The sequence below is a fragment of the Engraulis encrasicolus genome, chromosome 6, assembly GCF_034702125.1.
Source record: "Engraulis encrasicolus isolate BLACKSEA-1 chromosome 6, IST_EnEncr_1.0, whole genome shotgun sequence".
NCBI classification, from domain to species: domain Eukaryota; kingdom Metazoa; phylum Chordata; class Actinopteri; order Clupeiformes; family Engraulidae; genus Engraulis; species Engraulis encrasicolus.
In genome coordinates this window covers 37,330,147-37,348,759 of record NC_085862.1, presented here as the reverse complement: position 1 = coordinate 37,348,759, position 18,613 = coordinate 37,330,147, and the positions used below count along the sequence as shown (strand labels likewise).

General features: G+C 42.0%; 1 protein-coding gene across 1 annotated transcript in view; it reads left to right on the top strand.

Moving 5' to 3' along the window:
* Positions 1–5,198, top strand: part of LOC134451220 (uncharacterized) — a 30,276-nt gene extending 25,078 nt beyond the window's left edge. Inside the window, exons 3-9 of the mRNA XM_063201509.1 lie at positions 1,383–1,472; positions 2,339–2,553; positions 2,660–2,732; positions 2,906–3,018; positions 3,883–3,928; positions 4,418–4,713; positions 4,884–5,198. Coding sequence (XP_063057579.1) covers positions 1,437–1,472; positions 2,339–2,553; positions 2,660–2,732; positions 2,906–3,018; positions 3,883–3,928; positions 4,418–4,713; positions 4,884–5,139 — 1,035 coding nt within the window. The 5' untranslated portion in view covers positions 1,383–1,436 and the 3' untranslated portion in view covers positions 5,140–5,198. The remainder of the gene's footprint in view (positions 1–1,382; positions 1,473–2,338; positions 2,554–2,659; positions 2,733–2,905; positions 3,019–3,882; positions 3,929–4,417; positions 4,714–4,883) is intronic.
* Positions 5,199–18,613: the final 13,415 nt, after the last annotated feature.

Sequence of the window (18,613 nt, the reverse complement as noted above, 5' to 3'; positions counted from 1 at the left end):
GTGGCAAAACAGGAAGTGAGGTCATATCTCAGCAACCGTTTGTCAAATTAGGCTAGGATTTTCACACGCATAGTAGTCCATCCCATGACCTACCACAAAGAAAATAATATCCCCAGCTCAAACTCTCCTTGGGCCAAGCTGAATCCAACGCACTTTATGATTTCATGTCACCCGAAGAAACAAATTCGGCATTTTAAATTTTGTGCAATTCAATTTTGGTTCAAGAAGTGAGGTCATATCTCAGCAACCGTTAGTCAGATTCTGCTGGGATTTTTTGCACACACACTAGTCCATCCCATAACTTCCCCCCTAAAAATCCAGATCCCGAGCTCAAACACTCTATCGCCACCAACAGGTAACAGGAAGAGAGCTCATATCTCGGTAACTCTTTAACAGATTCAAACTAAGCTTGGTTCACTTGATCACACTACCCTCCAAGGAATGCACACCAACAATGGCTAGATTTGGGCCAAAAGGGGCGCTGCAGTTCCTTCTGTTGCCGTGGCGACTTTGGCAAGTTTACTGCTTGGCCCCGCATTGCTGCTTGCAGCTATATTTTAGAATGATATTGCTCTGGAAAAGTGTTTCTCAAAGGGGTCGCTACAGCTCCACTGGGGGCGTTGGGGAGCCATAGGGGGCGTTGAGAAGGATACAGCTGAGTGGGGCCAGAGCTTAGTTACCATTGGGATGCAATAGTCTATTTTATTTTTCAATATTAACGGGGTCATTGGCAGGCTTATGATGAGGTCAAGGGGGCTTTGGAATGTTTATGACATCAAGGGGTGTTAGTTCAGAAAAGGTTGAGAACCACTGCTCTAGAAAAATTAAGTAATTAACCAGTGCACTACACCATCCTCTTCCATGACTGCGGTACCCTGACCATGGTACCGTCCCATCGCACAGCTCCCTTGGGTGCTGTTTGGGGCCTCCCTTGCTCGGGTGAGGCATAAATTCAATTTCATTGTGTGCAGTGAGCACTGTGTGCTGTGGAGTGGTGTGTCAGAATGACGATGGGAGTTTCCCAAGTGGACTTTCGCTTTCACTTTCACTTTCACTTTCACTTTCACATTTAGGGTCCTTGAGTGACTTATAGACAATGAGAGGAGCTTTAAACTCATCTCTAGCCTTCACTGGGAGTCAGTGCAATTTTCTAAGATCTTTAGAGATTCACTATGATCTCTTTTCTTAATTTTGGTTTGAATTCTAGCTGTAACTTTTTAGACTAGTTTCACCTGCCTGAGTGACTTTTGGGGAAGGCCTATAAGTTGAGCATTGACAGCAGAGTATCGGTATATTAAATTGTTAGGCTATTTGCCAAATAGATGTTACAGAGCTATCACTTCACACACCCGAAGACATTCACTTTTTTCTGTATGTCTTAGGATTGTGGTGACATTCCCCCTGCAGTGGAGAGAACGAATATCTCACCCTTCAAAATGGATCCAATGACCAATACAGCATTCGCCAAGTGTGTAAGTAGGCCTTTATCATTCACCCTTTCCCCAACTTTGTTTTTTTAAATGGTTATATCCAGATGTTGCAGCGCTATCACTTCACAAACCAAATACACAGAAATCCAACTTTTTTGTTCTTAACGTGTTAGAATTATGATGTTTCACCTTTGGAGGAGAGAATGGATAAATCCTCAGCTGATACATGTATGCTCATATGCACATACAGTATGCCGGTATGCATATATGCCCATGTTCTTTTTGTTGATTCTAGCTCTGCATTTAGCACCATTGTAACTACGAAGCTGATTAACACTCTACAAGAGCTGTGTGTCAGTACTTCCCTCTGTAAATTGATTTTTAATTTCCCATGTGATAGAAAACAAGTTGTTAGACTTGGTTAATTCCTCTCACAGCCCATGCTCCTAAACACTGGTAGTCCACAAGGCTGTGTTTTGTCCCCTCTGTTGTACTCCCTATACACACACATTTCTGTCACTCTCACTCCACATCAGTTTTGCTGTTTAAATTTGCAGATGACACATAAGTGGTTGGCCTCATCACAAACAACAATATATCTGACTACTTTTGTATGCACTGCTACTGCTTGCACTTCAACATGCACTTTATTATGAAAATTAGTACACGATATGTTTACCGACCATTATTATCTATTGTCCACTGATGAATACTGAGCACCCTCTACAGTTTACTGCCTATGTCTCTGTACCCGTAGCTGTCTGTCCATATTTCTGTGCTCTGCCGTTGTATGTCTTTGTCCATTACATGTACATTATGTATTTGATGTTAGGGAAGCACCACAACAAATCCCAACTGTGTTGACATGCAATAAACTTATTGAATCTTGAATCTTGGTATGGAATCAGAGATACGGCAGGGCAGTGGGCACTGATGCCCTGAAAGACATCACCCTGTCAACCTTCAAAAACAATCTTGTGTGGTCCCACAAGTGCCAGAAGGCTCCCAGCAAACAAGACAAAGGGAAGCAGCCTAAGCCATCAGACGCCGATATTGATGACAACAAAGTAAAAGTGTCTGTAGTGGTTTCCAAAGGAAAAAGGAAAAGTTCAGATGGAAAGAGGTTTGTCAAGTTAGATCCCATAACTCCCATTGTAGTTTGGTTGCTCTTGGTTGTCAACTGTGCTTGTGGATCTGGTGTTTTTAGTGAGAAGTTTCCTCCATTACAGACATCACGTCACCAGAACACCGTTGAGGCTGAGAACACCATTCACTGCTGCCCGCAAGAGAAGCCACAGCCATGTAAGCTTGCTCTGTCAATATTCAACCCTGTCTGCCATGTCCAATCTTTAATACACACCACTGTACTAACACAGTGCCAGTGAGATATAGTCTTCCTAGATCATAAAATATGCTTGATTTGCTTAAAAAACATGAAGTAAGACAGCATTTTCTCGAATTTTCTGTTCATCTAGATTCAATGGGCCGACCAAACCGAACATCTAGATAGTTCTTTGCGAAGTAGGTCTGCTGATATAAGAGTTGACAATGAAAGTGCGACTAGGCCAAGAAACAGATACTATTCAGGGTAGGTGATGTCAGAATGTCCTGTTCTTCGACATTCAGAAGTGACTTGTTCTTCTTGTTCTTGTTCTTCTTCTTCTACAACAAGCTAAACTGGTTTGACTTGTATCTCATGCTACAGTGAAACAATGCCTTAAAGGGACACTGTGTGAGATTTTTAGTTGTTTATTTCCAGAATTCATGCTGCCCATTCACTAATGTTACCTTTTTCATGAATATTTACCACCACCATCAAATTCTAAGTATTCATTATGACTGGAAAAATTGCACTTTTCATACATTAAAAGGGGGATCTTCTCCATGGTCCGCCATTTTGAATTTCCAGAAATAGCCATTTTAGCTGCAAAAATGACTGTACTTGGGCCATACTAGAAAATATTAGTTCATTACTTAGTAAACTATCATGAAATGGTCAAATTTGGCAATAGGCGACACAGTTTCAATGATCAGCATAGTTGCAGTAACTTTTTTGACCATTTCCTGCACAGTGTCCCTTTAACCCTTCCCCATAGGATCCTACAAAAATGCTTGAATATGTCCACTGGGAAGTACAGTATGTCTATAAGTTTGCTTATAGACATAATGAGTTTGTCTGTGTGTGTTGCCACTATACTAAATGTTTCTGCATTAAATGCAAGGATAAAGGCAAGCATACTCCCAGCACTTTCTCTGAGGAAATGAAATCTAGTTATAGTTACACTTGATTATTAGATTGGAGTCAACGTTGTTGTCATTATGTAGGCCTGTAAATACAGGGTATCACAATATTACATGGTAAGGAATTGCAGTACAATAACAGTAGGCCTAATGCTAATCATACTCATTGTGTTGTGCCCTGTCTCTAATTATAAGAATGTCTGATTTTCAGATGGAACCAGAGTGGGCCAATGAGAATTGCAGGCTTCATCAAGTATGTGAGTACACTATTTAACCTTTTCACAACAAAACTAGAAATGCACTCAGAGTGTGCAGACCTCCACCAAGGTAGCTGTTCGATAGATTATGTTATAGATGCCCTTTTTTTTCAAGTCTTTCTGCCTTCTTTTTGTGGAGTTAGAAACTGGAATGTCAAAATTCACCCTATCCCGCAATGGTGAAGAATCTTTTTAAAAAAAAATCCTGGGATCACCACCAAAATGTAATAACTTGTTTATTTTGTCATTTCCAACAACTCCACAAACTTTCATCCAAATCTCTTCATAACATTTTGAGTTATCCTGCTGACAGGCAAACAAACAGATACAGTAAACAAACAGACAGATAACCCAGCGCGACTGAAAACATAACCTCCTTGGCGGAGGTAAATTAAAAAAAAAGTTATATCCCAAATAGCTGTTGCTAAGCTATCACTTCACACTCCTAAACCACATTCAAAGAAACTTTTGTTCTTCTCCACATTTCAGAAATCTAGTGATGTTACACCTTCGACGGAGAGATGGGATAGATGCTCAGCGAAGACTAAATCGCTGGTCTGCAATCGACAGGAGGACAGGTTCCTCACGGATGGCCTGAAAGGCTTCACCTTGTCAACCTTCAAAAACAATATTGTGTGGTCCCACAAGTACCCGGATGTTCCCAGCAGCAAACAGGACAAAGAACAGCAGCCTCAGAAGGTCTCAGAAGCTGAAACTGAAGACAAGAAAGTAAACACAGCTGCACCAGCATCCAAAGGAAAAAGGAAAAGTTCAGATGATCGGAGGCGAGTTATTCATTATTATTATTGACAAAGGCAAATTGGCCCTTGGGCCAAAATACGTACAGTAATTGCCCTACCACTGAGTTAGGTCCTAGCTGTCATTGTAGCTTGGTTGTGTCTGTCAACGATATTCCTCGCTCTCATCTTTTAGTCACAAGTGTCCTCCATTACAGACCCGTCAGCAGAGCACCATCGAGGCTGCCTTCCAGGCCTCCCTCTTTGACTGCCGGCCCCAAGAGAAGCCCGGGCCTGAGCTTGATGCACCGCCTCCGAACCCTGTCTACCACTCGTGAACACAACACTGAGCTGCCACGATGCGCCCCACCACAGACACTGTTGAGCGAGCCAGACAGAAAGATGCGCTCTTCCCAGATCTTTAAATCAAACTTTGAATTGCTTAAAAAACATGAAAGGAGAGAAACATTCTAATTATGCTTATCTAGAGTATTCCACCATATATATTTGAATAAATTACTTTTACAATGATACCGCAGTTAAAATGATGTTTGTTTCCTTTTGTTGCCAGAAACAGAGGTGAAAGTAACGGGAATTAATTGCTAACACAATGTTGTTCAGGTCAATGACAGGGACCAGGGGAAAAATAGGCTTAGTAGCCATGTGCTTTCAGACAACTTCAGAAGACACCAGCACCCTGGCCCCCATACTGAGTTTATAGCTTGCTGGTTACTGCATGATAAAAAAAGGCCACTGGCAGCTTTGGCCAAAGCCTGCGACAAAATCATTGGAAAGGCCCCCCACCCAACATACAATGTGCTATAAACCCAATTCTGGTCCATCTTATCAATGGGCCTGGGACAACAGATCTTAGGCCTACATTTGTATCTATTTTTCCATGTCACCGTATGAAGAGACTAACAAGCTTATTGATTAGATAATCATTGGACTGTGTAATGATTAAGTGGTCAACATGGCACTTGGGTTTCTGTGATCATGTAGGCCATTTATCAGGACATGTACGATATTTAAAACGAAACTCTGGATACCCTGAAGGGGCTAAAGATGCCTCTACTGTTTGGCTGAAATCAATGCTACAGACGAAGACGTTACAGATTACAGAAGATTGGTAAAGCTGACATCGACAAACTTGCAGTATTCTTTGGATATCTTCCGTAGTTTGTAAATCCACATCCTACCATATAATCATTGTACAAAGTTCATGTTCATATCCCAATGATCAATTGATGGAGTATTGGGAAAGGGAAATGGGTGGATACCGTGCACTACATAATAGCCTTCATATTCTGTTGTGACAGCTTGGGGGCAGTAACGTGTTGACACCAAAGTACAGGCTATAGCCATGCTAGAGGACCTGAACCCAGCAAATTCAATAATACAGTATGTCTTGTCTAAACTTTAAAATGTTGAGACCTCCTATGGATTATAAAGGTCAGGCTGACTAAAACCAAGCCACAGGAAAGTGCTTTTGCGACACATTCACACCTTTTTTTAATCATTATGGAATTCGATTTTCTATTGACAAAGATTGTCAACAAGCTGATAGATATTATTTTCTTTATGTAGATTTTTAGCTTTTAACTCATGGTGAAGCTAGCTTCATTGATGTATACTGGTACATGTACATGTATGCCAATTGTGATTTCTTAAAAATATATTGCAATATTATCTACTGTAACCATGGTTAATTAAACATATTAATGTAATGGTCAAAGGAACCTTGACCCAAATCAAGGTTTGGGATCATGGGAAAGCTATTTGAGATCGAAAAGTCAGACAGCCACCCCACCGGTCTATCCGTCGACCACCTGGGCAGCAGGCCAGCAACTCTCACTTGTAGGGAGCCTTAAATATAGCCAGCCCGTTAACTGATAGCAGTGACATTATGAATCTGACAGGGGGCGTACAGAGGAAACAAGAGTCCCTGGGGTTTTGGGACAGAGGGTTCACAGCGGGGCCTGCCACTGCACCTCAGTGAAAACAATGTGAAGGTCTGTGGGCTGGGTCCTAAAAATAGCTGTTGAGTGCTATTTTGGTTTAGCATACTGTATATTTCGGTAACCATCATACTGGATAAGACAACAAACGGACTGTTGGTGCAATTGGACAACCCACTGTTGAGACAACAAAGATAATGTTGATATGAGCAAATAGCTTACTGCTCATTAACTACTGTATATACACCGATAAGCTATTGCCATAACAAAATAAGTATGAAAGCATACACATTTTTTTTCATAGCAAGGTTTGCTGCTTCACTAGATTGAGGTACCTCTGAATTTGCTTCATCATACTAAACAGGTTTGGCGGAGTAGAGCGCCGCTCTGATGAATGACAACAGGTCCAACAGATTCCAACCTGCCAGATGAAAACTACTTGGTATCGCAAGCAAATGGGAAATTCAAAATGATCTGACAATAGAAAACAGATGGATCCTGATAAATTACTTAGACAGCGCACGAGTGAAGAGATGCTGCTCACTGCACAGCAAAAATGCCATTGTTAATGTCACTCTTACCGAGTTTACATTAACCTCGTGCAGATACCATTTGGTTCCCGGCAGAAATAGTGTTCATTTTACTCTTTGGACAGTGTAACATTTTCATACTGTAGTTAATTCTACTCAATGTGGTGTAAATAGTAGGAGCTATGGAGTTGAAATTATAGTGGCCACTGAGTTTTGATTTCATGTTCAAGTAATTTGACTTTGAACAGTATTGTAAATACACTATCTGGATTTATATAAGTTTACTCTGAAATATTGACATCTCATTTTTTGTTGTATATACTGTACATCTTGTTCGCCTAGATCATGGCTATGAATGCAGGGCTAGTGACTGTTTTTTAAGACAAAGTGTGCTCATCTCCAGATAACTTAAAATCTGATATGACTCATTGTAATAGCATAGGATGGAGGTCAGACTAATAATACCATCAAATCATCAAAGACATTTTTATGAACATCATATTGTTCATTAACAATGGGAAGTGACGTGAAGACCTCCTAGGGATGACAAAGGTCATGTGTGACTAAAACAAAAGCCTGTTTCAAGAAAATGGCAGGAGGTTGCTTTTATGACACATTCACTATGTAATTATCGGATAATTAGATTAGCTTTGATTTAAAACTTGACGTAGACTGAAGATGAGTAGAGAGCTGGTCACAAATGACTCACTGTGGAAGAAGTGGCATAGGGACTGATGTAGGTCAGTTGTCATTGAAATGTATTTTTCATCCCTAAGCAAGACTCATTTAAGGCAGTGTTTCCAAACCAGGGGTACGTGTACCACTAGGGGTACGCGAGCACACTTCAGGGGGTACTTGGAAAAATGTTATTATTATAACAAATGTATGGAGCAGTCACATCAGGACAGACAAAGCGATATAGAACATGAATTAGGGGGTACTCATGGCACAACTAAGAGGCTTAGGGGGTACGCGAGACAAAAAAGGTTGGGAAACACTGAATTAAGGGACATGACATACATGCAACATCACAGACTTGAGCACACTTAAGAAGAGAAATGATGTCTGAAAGAAATGGGCCTGATCCAAGTCTAGTTCCTCTGTTCCAGTCCAACCACAGACTTTCCATCCTCCATGCAATGATAGAGGCCCACACCTGTCTGTCAGCTGACAGCTGAGTCCCTTGGCAAAGAGGGACTCCCTAATGGTCACCAAGCAGCTGCGAGTCCCATGGCATGTCGCTGACCACCCGTGCCACTGACAGCTTTGGCTGTGCCCTTGACCAAGTCATCTGAAAGGGTCCCCTATCCAATACATACAATGTAATGAGGACCCCCCTCTTTTGCTTGGCCCTGAGACAACTGACCCTTTTGTCGTCGTCCCCCCCCCCCCTATTTGCTTCCCTGCTGACCATCACTTTGCTGTATTCATGGGAGTTGTAGTCTTTTTTAGCAGTCTCTGTACTAACCCGTCTCATGTCAATTTGAGTTGCCTGTCGAGCTGAGCTACCAAAACATTACAACGCACTGCAGCAGCACCTCCATGGAGTTAGGGTTACTCTAGGGCAGGGGTCCCCAAACTAAGGCCCGGGGGCCGGATACGGCCCACCATGCCCCTTTGACCGGCCCTCCACCTCTCTGCGCCTCACCATTTGAACTAGCCCAAAAAGCAATCCTCACAGAAAAAATAATGATAAAATATATTTTTTTGAAATATTATATTTTGTTTATCAACAGGCCTTCCTACAGTTTAATTTTCACTAACCTATTGTAAATCATCAGAAGTTTCTTGTCTTGATAGTTTCTCATCTCACTGTAATAAAAAAAAGCCTACCATTTCTATTGTATCACTCATAAACTGTCAATCACCATATTTTTCTAACCTTTCCCTGCTATTTTTACATGGTTCTTAGAATTTAAAAGGAATACCTGTGGTATTTCAAACTGAAAAACATGTGAAGTACTCACTTCTTTTGCAAATCACTTGTAATGATGAACTATTTTGTGCAAGAAATTATGGCTATAACAGGCAGTGGCCTAGTATACAGCCCGCATGATTGATCCCGGCCCCTGATCACAGTCAGGAACGATAATGTGGCCCCCAGAGAAAAAAATGTTTGGGGACCCCTGCTCTAGGGTCTAGGCTATGTCAACAGCTATTAGTAGCTCATCTCAAAAAAGCAGCCCATCTCAACAAAACACTAGGCTGAAAGGAATATTATGTCAAGGACACTGTACATTGGCGTGTGTATATATGTGTGCACCCACTTTGTCCAAAGCTAAGGTTGAACTTATCTCAATGTGTTTTCAGATGATAGTTTCCCCCTGCTGAGTATAAATGACATTACCTGATTCCTTCACAGTTCTGGGTTCATGAACCAACTGTGTTTGTGATCTCTGTTTTGTAAAAATAAGACATTCTCTGATTTATTTGGAAATATTTTTTTGTTTCTTTTCTTTCTTCCATGATTTATTGGAAGCTTAATGCATCTCGGTGTCTGTTATGAGGCCCTGTGTTGTATTCTCGGTGTGTTCCCCGACAGCGTAGGATAGTCAGCTGTGCAGGGGTCAAAGGTCACAGACTGCTCCCTGGAGGTCATGACCTTGCTAACTCACCAAATCACCGTCCACACACCTGCATTTTCTAGAGAGTCATCATACTACTGCTGCTGCTCCTGGTACTACTATTACCCCTACTACCACTACTAATACTACTAATATTAACCTTTCTTGCAATTAAACAATGACTACCGCTTTCAAAAGAAAAAGTGGGACGTAAGTATAGTATGTCTTCTTACTCCTGAAATATCCACGGAAGTAATTGAAATTTAAAGAATTTGCCGCATCGATTCTGGAACTTGCCGCATTGAATTGAATCAATTGAACCATGCCCCGCATTGCATTGCATCGCCGAATCGATTATTATTGACACCTCTATCTACTACTACAGTCTGCTCCCTAGAGGTGCTGACATTGCTAACTCACCAAATCACCAACCATACACCTACATTTTCTACAGCCAATACCGCTGCTGCTGCTGCTGCTGCTCCTACTGCTAATCTTATTATTGCCCCTATTAGCCTTTTTCGCAATTATGTCAAGTTCCATTTTGACACAAAGCATGGAAAATGACTACCGCCATTCAGTTATTCTACTAGCCATTAAAAAACTAAAGCAAGAAGATGAGTGCACAGCTGTCAATGTGCCAACGTCGAGCCCTGCTGAGTGTATGTGTGCGTGTGCGTGTGCGTGTGTGCATGTTGGTCGTCATCCTCATACTTTTGAGTCCATCATAGTGGCGTAAACCGATACTAGGATTTAGGCTCACCCTGTTTGCTACATTGCATTTAATGTATCATAATTCCTATAAGCAAAATTACATAAACACATAACCATAACATAACCATGCACATATCAAGTACACATTTAAATCAACTATTTAGGTCAAATAAAACAAATAAACCCCAAGTTTTTTTTGATGATTTTTTTAGTCATTTTTCAATGACTTTTTGAAATTATTTTTTGTTATTTATTTTATTATTGTTTTATTATGATTTATATTTTATTGTTGGTTTTTTTTTTTGTCTTTGTGTGTGTGTGTGTGTGTGTGTGTGTGTGTGTGTGTGTGTGTGCGTGCGTGCGTGCGTGCGTGCGTGCGTGCGTGCGTGCGTGCGTGCGTGTGTGTGTGAATGCATGTTGCTCGAAATCTTCATCCTTTGCCGAATTTGATTCTTTTCTTCATCCATCTGTTTTTTCTTTTTCTTCTGTTCGGGAACGTCGGGTTGCTGGTCGCTGAGCCCATCTCCGGTGTTTGTGTCCATCAGTTTTGGGCTCCTTAGCTCCTCTCTCTGCTTCAGCCATTGGATGTCACCTGAGTCGAGTCCAGAACTGGGCGCTGTGGCTTCAGCTATGACCGCCAATCTCTCTGTCACCTTCTCTCGCAGCATCTCGCACGTCTCCTCTGCCACGGCTGGTTTCTTCTCATTCTCTTTGCCCTTTGGGGCATTCATTTCTTGTCTCTCTGCCTGTTTCTTCCGGGCAATTGGTTGTTGGTTTGAATCATCTCTCTTCTCTTTCTCTCTGGCTTTCATCATTTCATGTCTCTTCACGGCAAGTTTTTGTCTAAGCACTATAAGCTCAGTCTGGGTTTTACTCTCTTGTCTCTCTCATGAAGGACTAGGTCCTGAGTTGCTTGTTGAGGGACTTGTGTTAAATTGGCATTTCCTGCTGTCACTCTCCCTTTTTTCTCTGTTGCTGTTCCTAGCAGCTTCGCACGTCTTTGTGCTGCTTCCCTCATCACCGTGAGTTCTGCCTTCATCTGCACTTGCCATTCCTCCAGGTATTCAATCCTTTTCCCTTGTTCATGCATGCGTCTCTGGCTATCTAGCTTGTTTCTCTCCATCTCCATGCACTTCCTCATCCACTCTGCTGATGTTCTTTCCAGCTCAGCTATTCTCCTCTGCTGCTCCTGGATGGTGTGTTTGGCCATTGCCAGCTGCTCCTCCGCTGTCACTCCCCTCATCTCCACAATATTGCTATCTAATGTATCTGTTTTTCTTCCATTATCCAGATATCTTTTCCCTGTCCATGCTCCTCCTAGCCTCTTGGGTTCATATCGCTCTTCATCGCTGCTGCCTCCTGCTTTGCTGCGTCATCCTTCTGGCTCCAAAAGTCTATCTTTTCTGTCGTCTCCCCTCTCATCCTCCCCATCTCCTTCTTTGTGTTTCTTTCATTTCTGTCCTGCTTGTGCATGGCCATGCCCTTTTGCAGGTTCTGTAGTGCCACCATGGCATTCTCGCGGGCGGCCTTAATGGCATCCTTACTAGCATTCTCGCTGGCGGCCTTAATGGCATCCTTACTGGCAACCTCACTGGTGGCCTGAATGGCAACCTCACTGGCGGCCTTAATGGCATGCTCACTGGCGGCCTTAATGGCACTCGTTCCCTCTGGTCTGTTTTTCGGTTCCATCCGTTTCCAAACATCCATCGGCATCTCCTCCAACTGCCGCATCATTCCAGTTCTCCTCGAAGCTTCTGTCCCTCTCCCTGCTCCCTGCTCCTTTTGATTTCAGAAATACATGTCAGTGACTTTGTAGCTCACCACAATTCTATAACAAAGATGGCTCCATGAATGAATACATGCGTAACTGAATAGATTACTCACCGTGGCAGGGTCTTATGTCTTGAGGTGGGACATAGCTGGCCTCGGGAGGCCTGCGTGACACCTAATGTGTCTTCTCTCTCCATGATCTCCTAGCTATTGCATGTTGCAGTGCATTTCTGTTGGGAAAGGGTTAATTTAGCGATTTCTCTCTCCAGCCATCCATCATTCAACATCTATTTATATTGCTCAATATTACGACTACTACACAGTTGACTCAAAGTGCTTTTAAATACACTATTAACATTATGCTACAGTTCATTTCTGTTAGGAAAGGGTTAATTTTGTGTTGCTGATATTACATGTGTCTATTGTGACATAGTGTCTTGTTTCTATGACAATGGAATTCTGCATGCTTGACACTAGGTGTGTATGGACATGCACTTTTTGTCTGAGGGATACCTGTGTCATTGTGATGTCAGATATCCACGGTGACCACAATATCATCAAATAGCATTCATTGCCCCACAATCCTCCAATACAAAAGCAGCAGTCCCGTTTCCTCTTCCACTAGTACACTAGTATGTACTTTTTTGAAATCCTGCAGAAGCATGGTGATTAGGTTATTTTATGAACCAATCCAGCAGTTAAACTATCAGTGAATCATATAGGCCGTTTACATTACCATAGACAGAGGAAAGGGTAAGCTTAATTATGTGAGAATGCTGTTCATTGATTATAGTTCAGCATTCAACACCATAATTCCCCTCACTCTTGTCAGGAAGATGAAGTCACTGGGGCTAGACTTACCTCTATGCAACTGGGTGTTAAACTTTCTTACAAGCCAGACGCAGGTTGTTAGAGTGGGTGGCACAACATCTAACACCCTCACCATCAGCACTGGCTCACCTCACGGTTGTGTGTTAAGCTCCCTACTCTACAACATCTACACCCATGACTGCAGAGCCAGCAGCAGTCAGAATTCCATCATCAAGTTTGCTGATGACACTAGTGGTGGGACAGATCAATAATATCGATGAACAAACATACATAAATGAAGTTTCTAACATCTCACAATGGTGCCAGCACAACAACTTGGCACTAAACGTAAGCAAGACTAAGGAAATGGTGGTGGACTTTCGGAAAAAGAGGGGAAACTACACTCCACTTTCCATCTGTAAACAACCTGTTGAGAGGGTAGAGTGCTTTAAATACCTTGGTGTTCACATCACAAATTACTTAACATGGACAAACAACACACACAATATCATTAAGAAATCCAGGCAGAGACTGTACTTTCTGCGCCTGTTGAAAAAGTTAAAAGTTTCCACACCCATCCTAAAAGACGTTTACTCCTCAGCTGTGGAGAGCATCTTAACAGGGTCCATCATCACCTGGTACGGAAACGCCACAGTGCGTGAACAGAAAGAACTACAAAGGATAGTGCGCTCTGCTGAGCGCTGTATTCGTCAACCTCTGCCAGCTGTGAAAGACATATGAAGAGTTCAGATGCAAAAACCCCTAAGTACCATTTCAGAAAATAATCTTAATTCATTTTTATTTAATACAAAGCTATCAAAATTGCATATTTTTTTTATATTATTTATATAATATTACTATTTATATGTATTATCAAGTACATGAATGCAAACCAAACCAACAATGGGGTTCTCTAAAAATATAGAAGTGCAGGTCTTCAGAAATGGAGTTAGAGGGTTTTGCATCTGAACTCTTCATATACACAAAGAGAGTGCTATCTAGGGCCCATAACATTCTCAAAGACCAGTCACACCCAGGATATGGACTATTTAAAAAACTGAGATCTGGAAGGCGACTGTGCTGTCACAGAGCAAGAACTGAGAGACTGAGAAAGAGCTTTTTTCCTCATGCCATTAGCTTACTGAATTCTTCCTAATTACTTTGATTGAACACACACACACACACACACACACACACACACACACACACACACACACACACACACACACACACACACACACACACACACACACACACACACACACACACACACACACACCTTTTATTTTTATTTTATTTCTTCTTCACCCTTGTTCTGCACACTTGTTTTGCACCAGGCCATGCATTTCATTACAAGTGACACGAAAGTGTCTCTATATGTACATGACAAATAAATATCCTTGAATCCTTGAATACTCAATTCACTGCCATTCAGTGGCCTTAAAAATGCATACAGTAATGTATCATGCAATATGTTATGTAGATGTAATGATAAATAAATTGCATTGCAAATTAAATAATTACAGTATTATATGTTACAGTATATTTTATAAAGTAAACTTTAATTAGGCCTAGTGAAATAGCTCACATCAACTCTACAAATTAATCAAAGGCAGATTAAAACAAGGCTGTTTTAATATCTTTTCAAAACAAGTCACTGTTGGGACATTTCTAATTTCTAATTTCTTTGTTAAACCTTTTCCATGGCAACTGGTTGATTTATTAACAGCAGTACTATTTCTATGATGTAGAATGACTTTTGAGTCTCAAAAGTATGCTCATGCTCATGATGTCAGCAATAGAACTTTTGCCCATTGTGACATCACTACAATCATAGCATCTTTCCCACTCCAATGGCTTCTTTGTTTTTACCCTGCTAATATATTTCATGTTTAACATTTTTTATTTTATTTTATCAAGAAGTCATGGGGAAAAGTATTCAGTGAATATAAATATGAAATCACGGTTGATAACTGGTCTTTGAATGGCAGCTTCTGAAGTGTGTAGCCCATCACAATTATCACATCACCAGTAGTCAGTCGTGTATTCTGCTCCTGCTTCACTTCAAAATAGAACTTGTTTGACAAGATGACATAATAACATTGCCTAGTAATACCTCTTTTTTGGTGAACTGTAATGTTGTCCTCACAGCATTTTCAACCATTGACTTTCTGTAATTGAAACCTACCAAAACTCTGGTTTGGCCCTGCAGTGGCTTGCATTTCGAACACTTTGGACGTATTACTGATTATTACATTTTAGGGAAACTACTGGTACACTATGCACAGTAGTTTAACTACTGTACCATTGCAGCTATTGTGATAACTAATAGTGGGTCTCATGCAAGGTGTTGGTGTGCATCCACAGTGGGAGTGATTGTAATTTTGACACCAATCCCGACCTGCCACAGCTCTGAGTCTGGTGCTACCTTAGATAATAAGGCTACCCCCAACACATTTCTGAGGTCACTCGCAGGCAGACGGATGTTGGAATACATTTTGACTGCTGTGATGACAGCTTGCATTCAATCCCAAGTGCAGTGGGTCAGTGTGTCTCTGACACTCAACAGTTACCCCTCATAGAAATACCATCCTTTCCAAAATGACAGAGATGTCAAAAGTAAAAGTAAAAGTAAAAAAAAGAAAGACAATTTTCTTTCAACACAGTTATCTTATTTGAGTAACCTGTAAACCTGTGTACTTCTCTTGTGATCAACTACCTCTGCGCTGGTTGGATCAAATTTGTGATAGATTCTTGTTAGGTATTCAGTAACAACACAGTCTATCCACCTCATGAGGTACAATGGAGTAAATGGTGTAACAGCTATGTCATATCATGTGCTAGTCTTGTACTTACACCACAGATTTACTTTTACATTTACTTTTGACACCTCTTCTAAATGAAAGCTGCTATGCATCATTATTGGAAATGTTATCTAATGATATAAGAGATGTACAATAAGCTACAACATACAGTAGGCTACATCTGTGCTGCTGCAGAACACATCATTTCTGTCTGAGAATGGTAGGTAGACCTTTATGACACAAAGCGCAGGGAGGTACACTATTACACAGTATTGCTGTTATATGATCATCAGGAAAAGTCACATATATCGTTTAGTTTGATAGTAGTGTAGAGTAACTGTATTGATCCCGAAAGAAATTAAGGAATACATTGGAACAACAGCTGTTGGTGTTACACATTGTCTGAAGGAAGGGTGGTACTACTTTCGTTTCTTGAAAGCTGCTGGCGTCCCTTTTTGCCAGTGAGTGGCGCAGTGACAGCCTGACAAACGCTGACACTTGTCGGCTGGCTGGCTGGAGGGGTGAGAGAGCCTGGCTGCAGCAGCTGAGGCCCAGGAAAGAGCCCTCTTGAGCGAGCTGTCTCCCCCTCGGTGTTGATCAGACGGCACAGGTGGGTGGGCTATTTCGGGAGGGCCTAGTTATTGTGGACACTGATCTGGAGGCCCTAGCATGCACCCACCCTCCACCCTCAATATCTCTCTCTCTCTCTCTCTCTCTTTCTCTCTCTCTCTCTCTCTCTCTCTCTCTCTCTCTCTCTCTCTCTCTCTCTCTCTCTCTCTCTCTCTCTCTCTCTCTCTCTCTCTCTCTCTCTCTCTCTCTCTCTCTCACACACACACACACACACACACACACACACACACACACACACACACAGACCCTTCTGATGGAGGGCAGGGCAGTGCACTGTGGCCATGGGGCTTCAAGGCACTGCAAACACAGTGCTTTCCCCTGAGAGGACACTGGAAGAGGGTTATTCACCGAACACTATGTGTGATTTTCACTAATGAATGGCGGAATCGTTGCATAATCCTCCCATGTTACTGTTAACTTGAATGAAAATGGCTGAAGACAATGGTGGAAATATGGAGAAGCTTTATTACAGGCATGTTGAAAGAATGGAAAACAAATAAAGTATAACTGTCCGTAGTGTTACTTTCTTTATCCCAAAGGAAATTATGTGTGAGGTGGGCAGTGAGATACTGCATGGTTTCAACTGCCCTGTATTGTAGGTAGTAGGTACAGAGGAACATGTCATGTCATAGCCCCCCGATATTAACCAATGACAGCATGGGTTGCCTAGCTCAGAGGAAAGAGGTGCATGCTGGGTCTTCTCTCATGTTACACTGTACCAGAATACTGGCATGTGTTCTGGGGATTTCTAAAGCACTGTAACCCATCATGGCAAAATATGATCATGTAGCAGGGCCAGGTTTTATTAAAATCTAGTGCTCTCTAATTTAAAGCGATATTGCTGTTGCAAATGTGCATTATGATTAGTTGAGTAGTCTGGGCTATAACACCTTGGTATGGCATGTTGAGACAAATATGTATAGTTCCAGCTTTGGCAGTATGTTTTGAGAAAAACACACAGCTAGTACATTTTCTCAATTGGTAGAGAACCACTATCTTGATTGACATATCTGATGTGGCCAAGGGTGCAACAGCCTATACAACACCTGCACATACATTATGTGTGTTTATACCCACCGTAGATGAGAGATAAGACACATTCCTGCATAAGCACAATGTCATGTCATTTGTCAAGGGACATCTAAGCAAGCAGGAGATCAGAGAGCAGACAGTCAGAGCTGGAACAAAGTTTATGGATAACAATGTTCCAATCATGCGCTCAAGGGAAGCTTTGATAATGTAACTCTAAAAAGGAGGGGTGGGTGGTCTGGCCACATCATCATCCTTCGTCACTGTGTTGTCTGCATGACAAAGGGGCATGGCCGGATTATTCATAAGGGCCAGTGGCACAGGGCCCAGGCCATGGGCACCAACCATTTTGACCAGTGAGGGGGCACTACATGACAAGTTTTACAAATACCGGTATTCTTCATCAAGACACCTTTGGGGTAAACTGGCCAGGTGCGCCACGTGGGCTCAATACGATCCTGCACAAGGGAAGCGCAGAAAGACACTTGGAGACAGGTAAACAAAGCTATGCTGCACCCCGGCACTAATGTCATCGGTTGCCTGCATTTGTGCAGCACTCACCAAAGCCGTTTGCAGGCGCATGAGGTTGTGTGCACTTCACATCCTCCCCCTTTCCCCACTGCAGTATTGAGGTTATCAGTGTCCACACCAGCCCCTGTCAGTGATAAGTAGGGCAGTGTCTGAGCTGTGCCACTGGCCTGTATTGAAGGGTATGTCTGCAGCATGTCCCCTCCGTTGTGGGACAATCTAAAAAGCCCTGCAGTCAACAGCCTCTTGATTTGGACCTCATGTCTTTACATTCAAAAACATTGCCAATTACATTGTAGGCCTATTAAATTACAATTTCCCTTCCATGTTACACCTCGATGTCTGTAAAAAAAAATTGTAAGCCAATCACCAATTGGCAGACTAGTGATGATGTGTATCATCATACCCCAGCACCAATTGTCTATATTGCCAATATTCGCTGAAGAAGAAGGAAAGATAGAAGTCACAACATTTCTTGTCAGTTGCAAAAAGCCAAAAGAAGAACTCGGAAAGACCATGCGTGTGTGACGGAACAGCTGAAGCCATCGAGAGGCCCGCCTGGAATGCGGTAGACGGCGAGCGGAACAGCACTTTTATGGATACTGCTTACC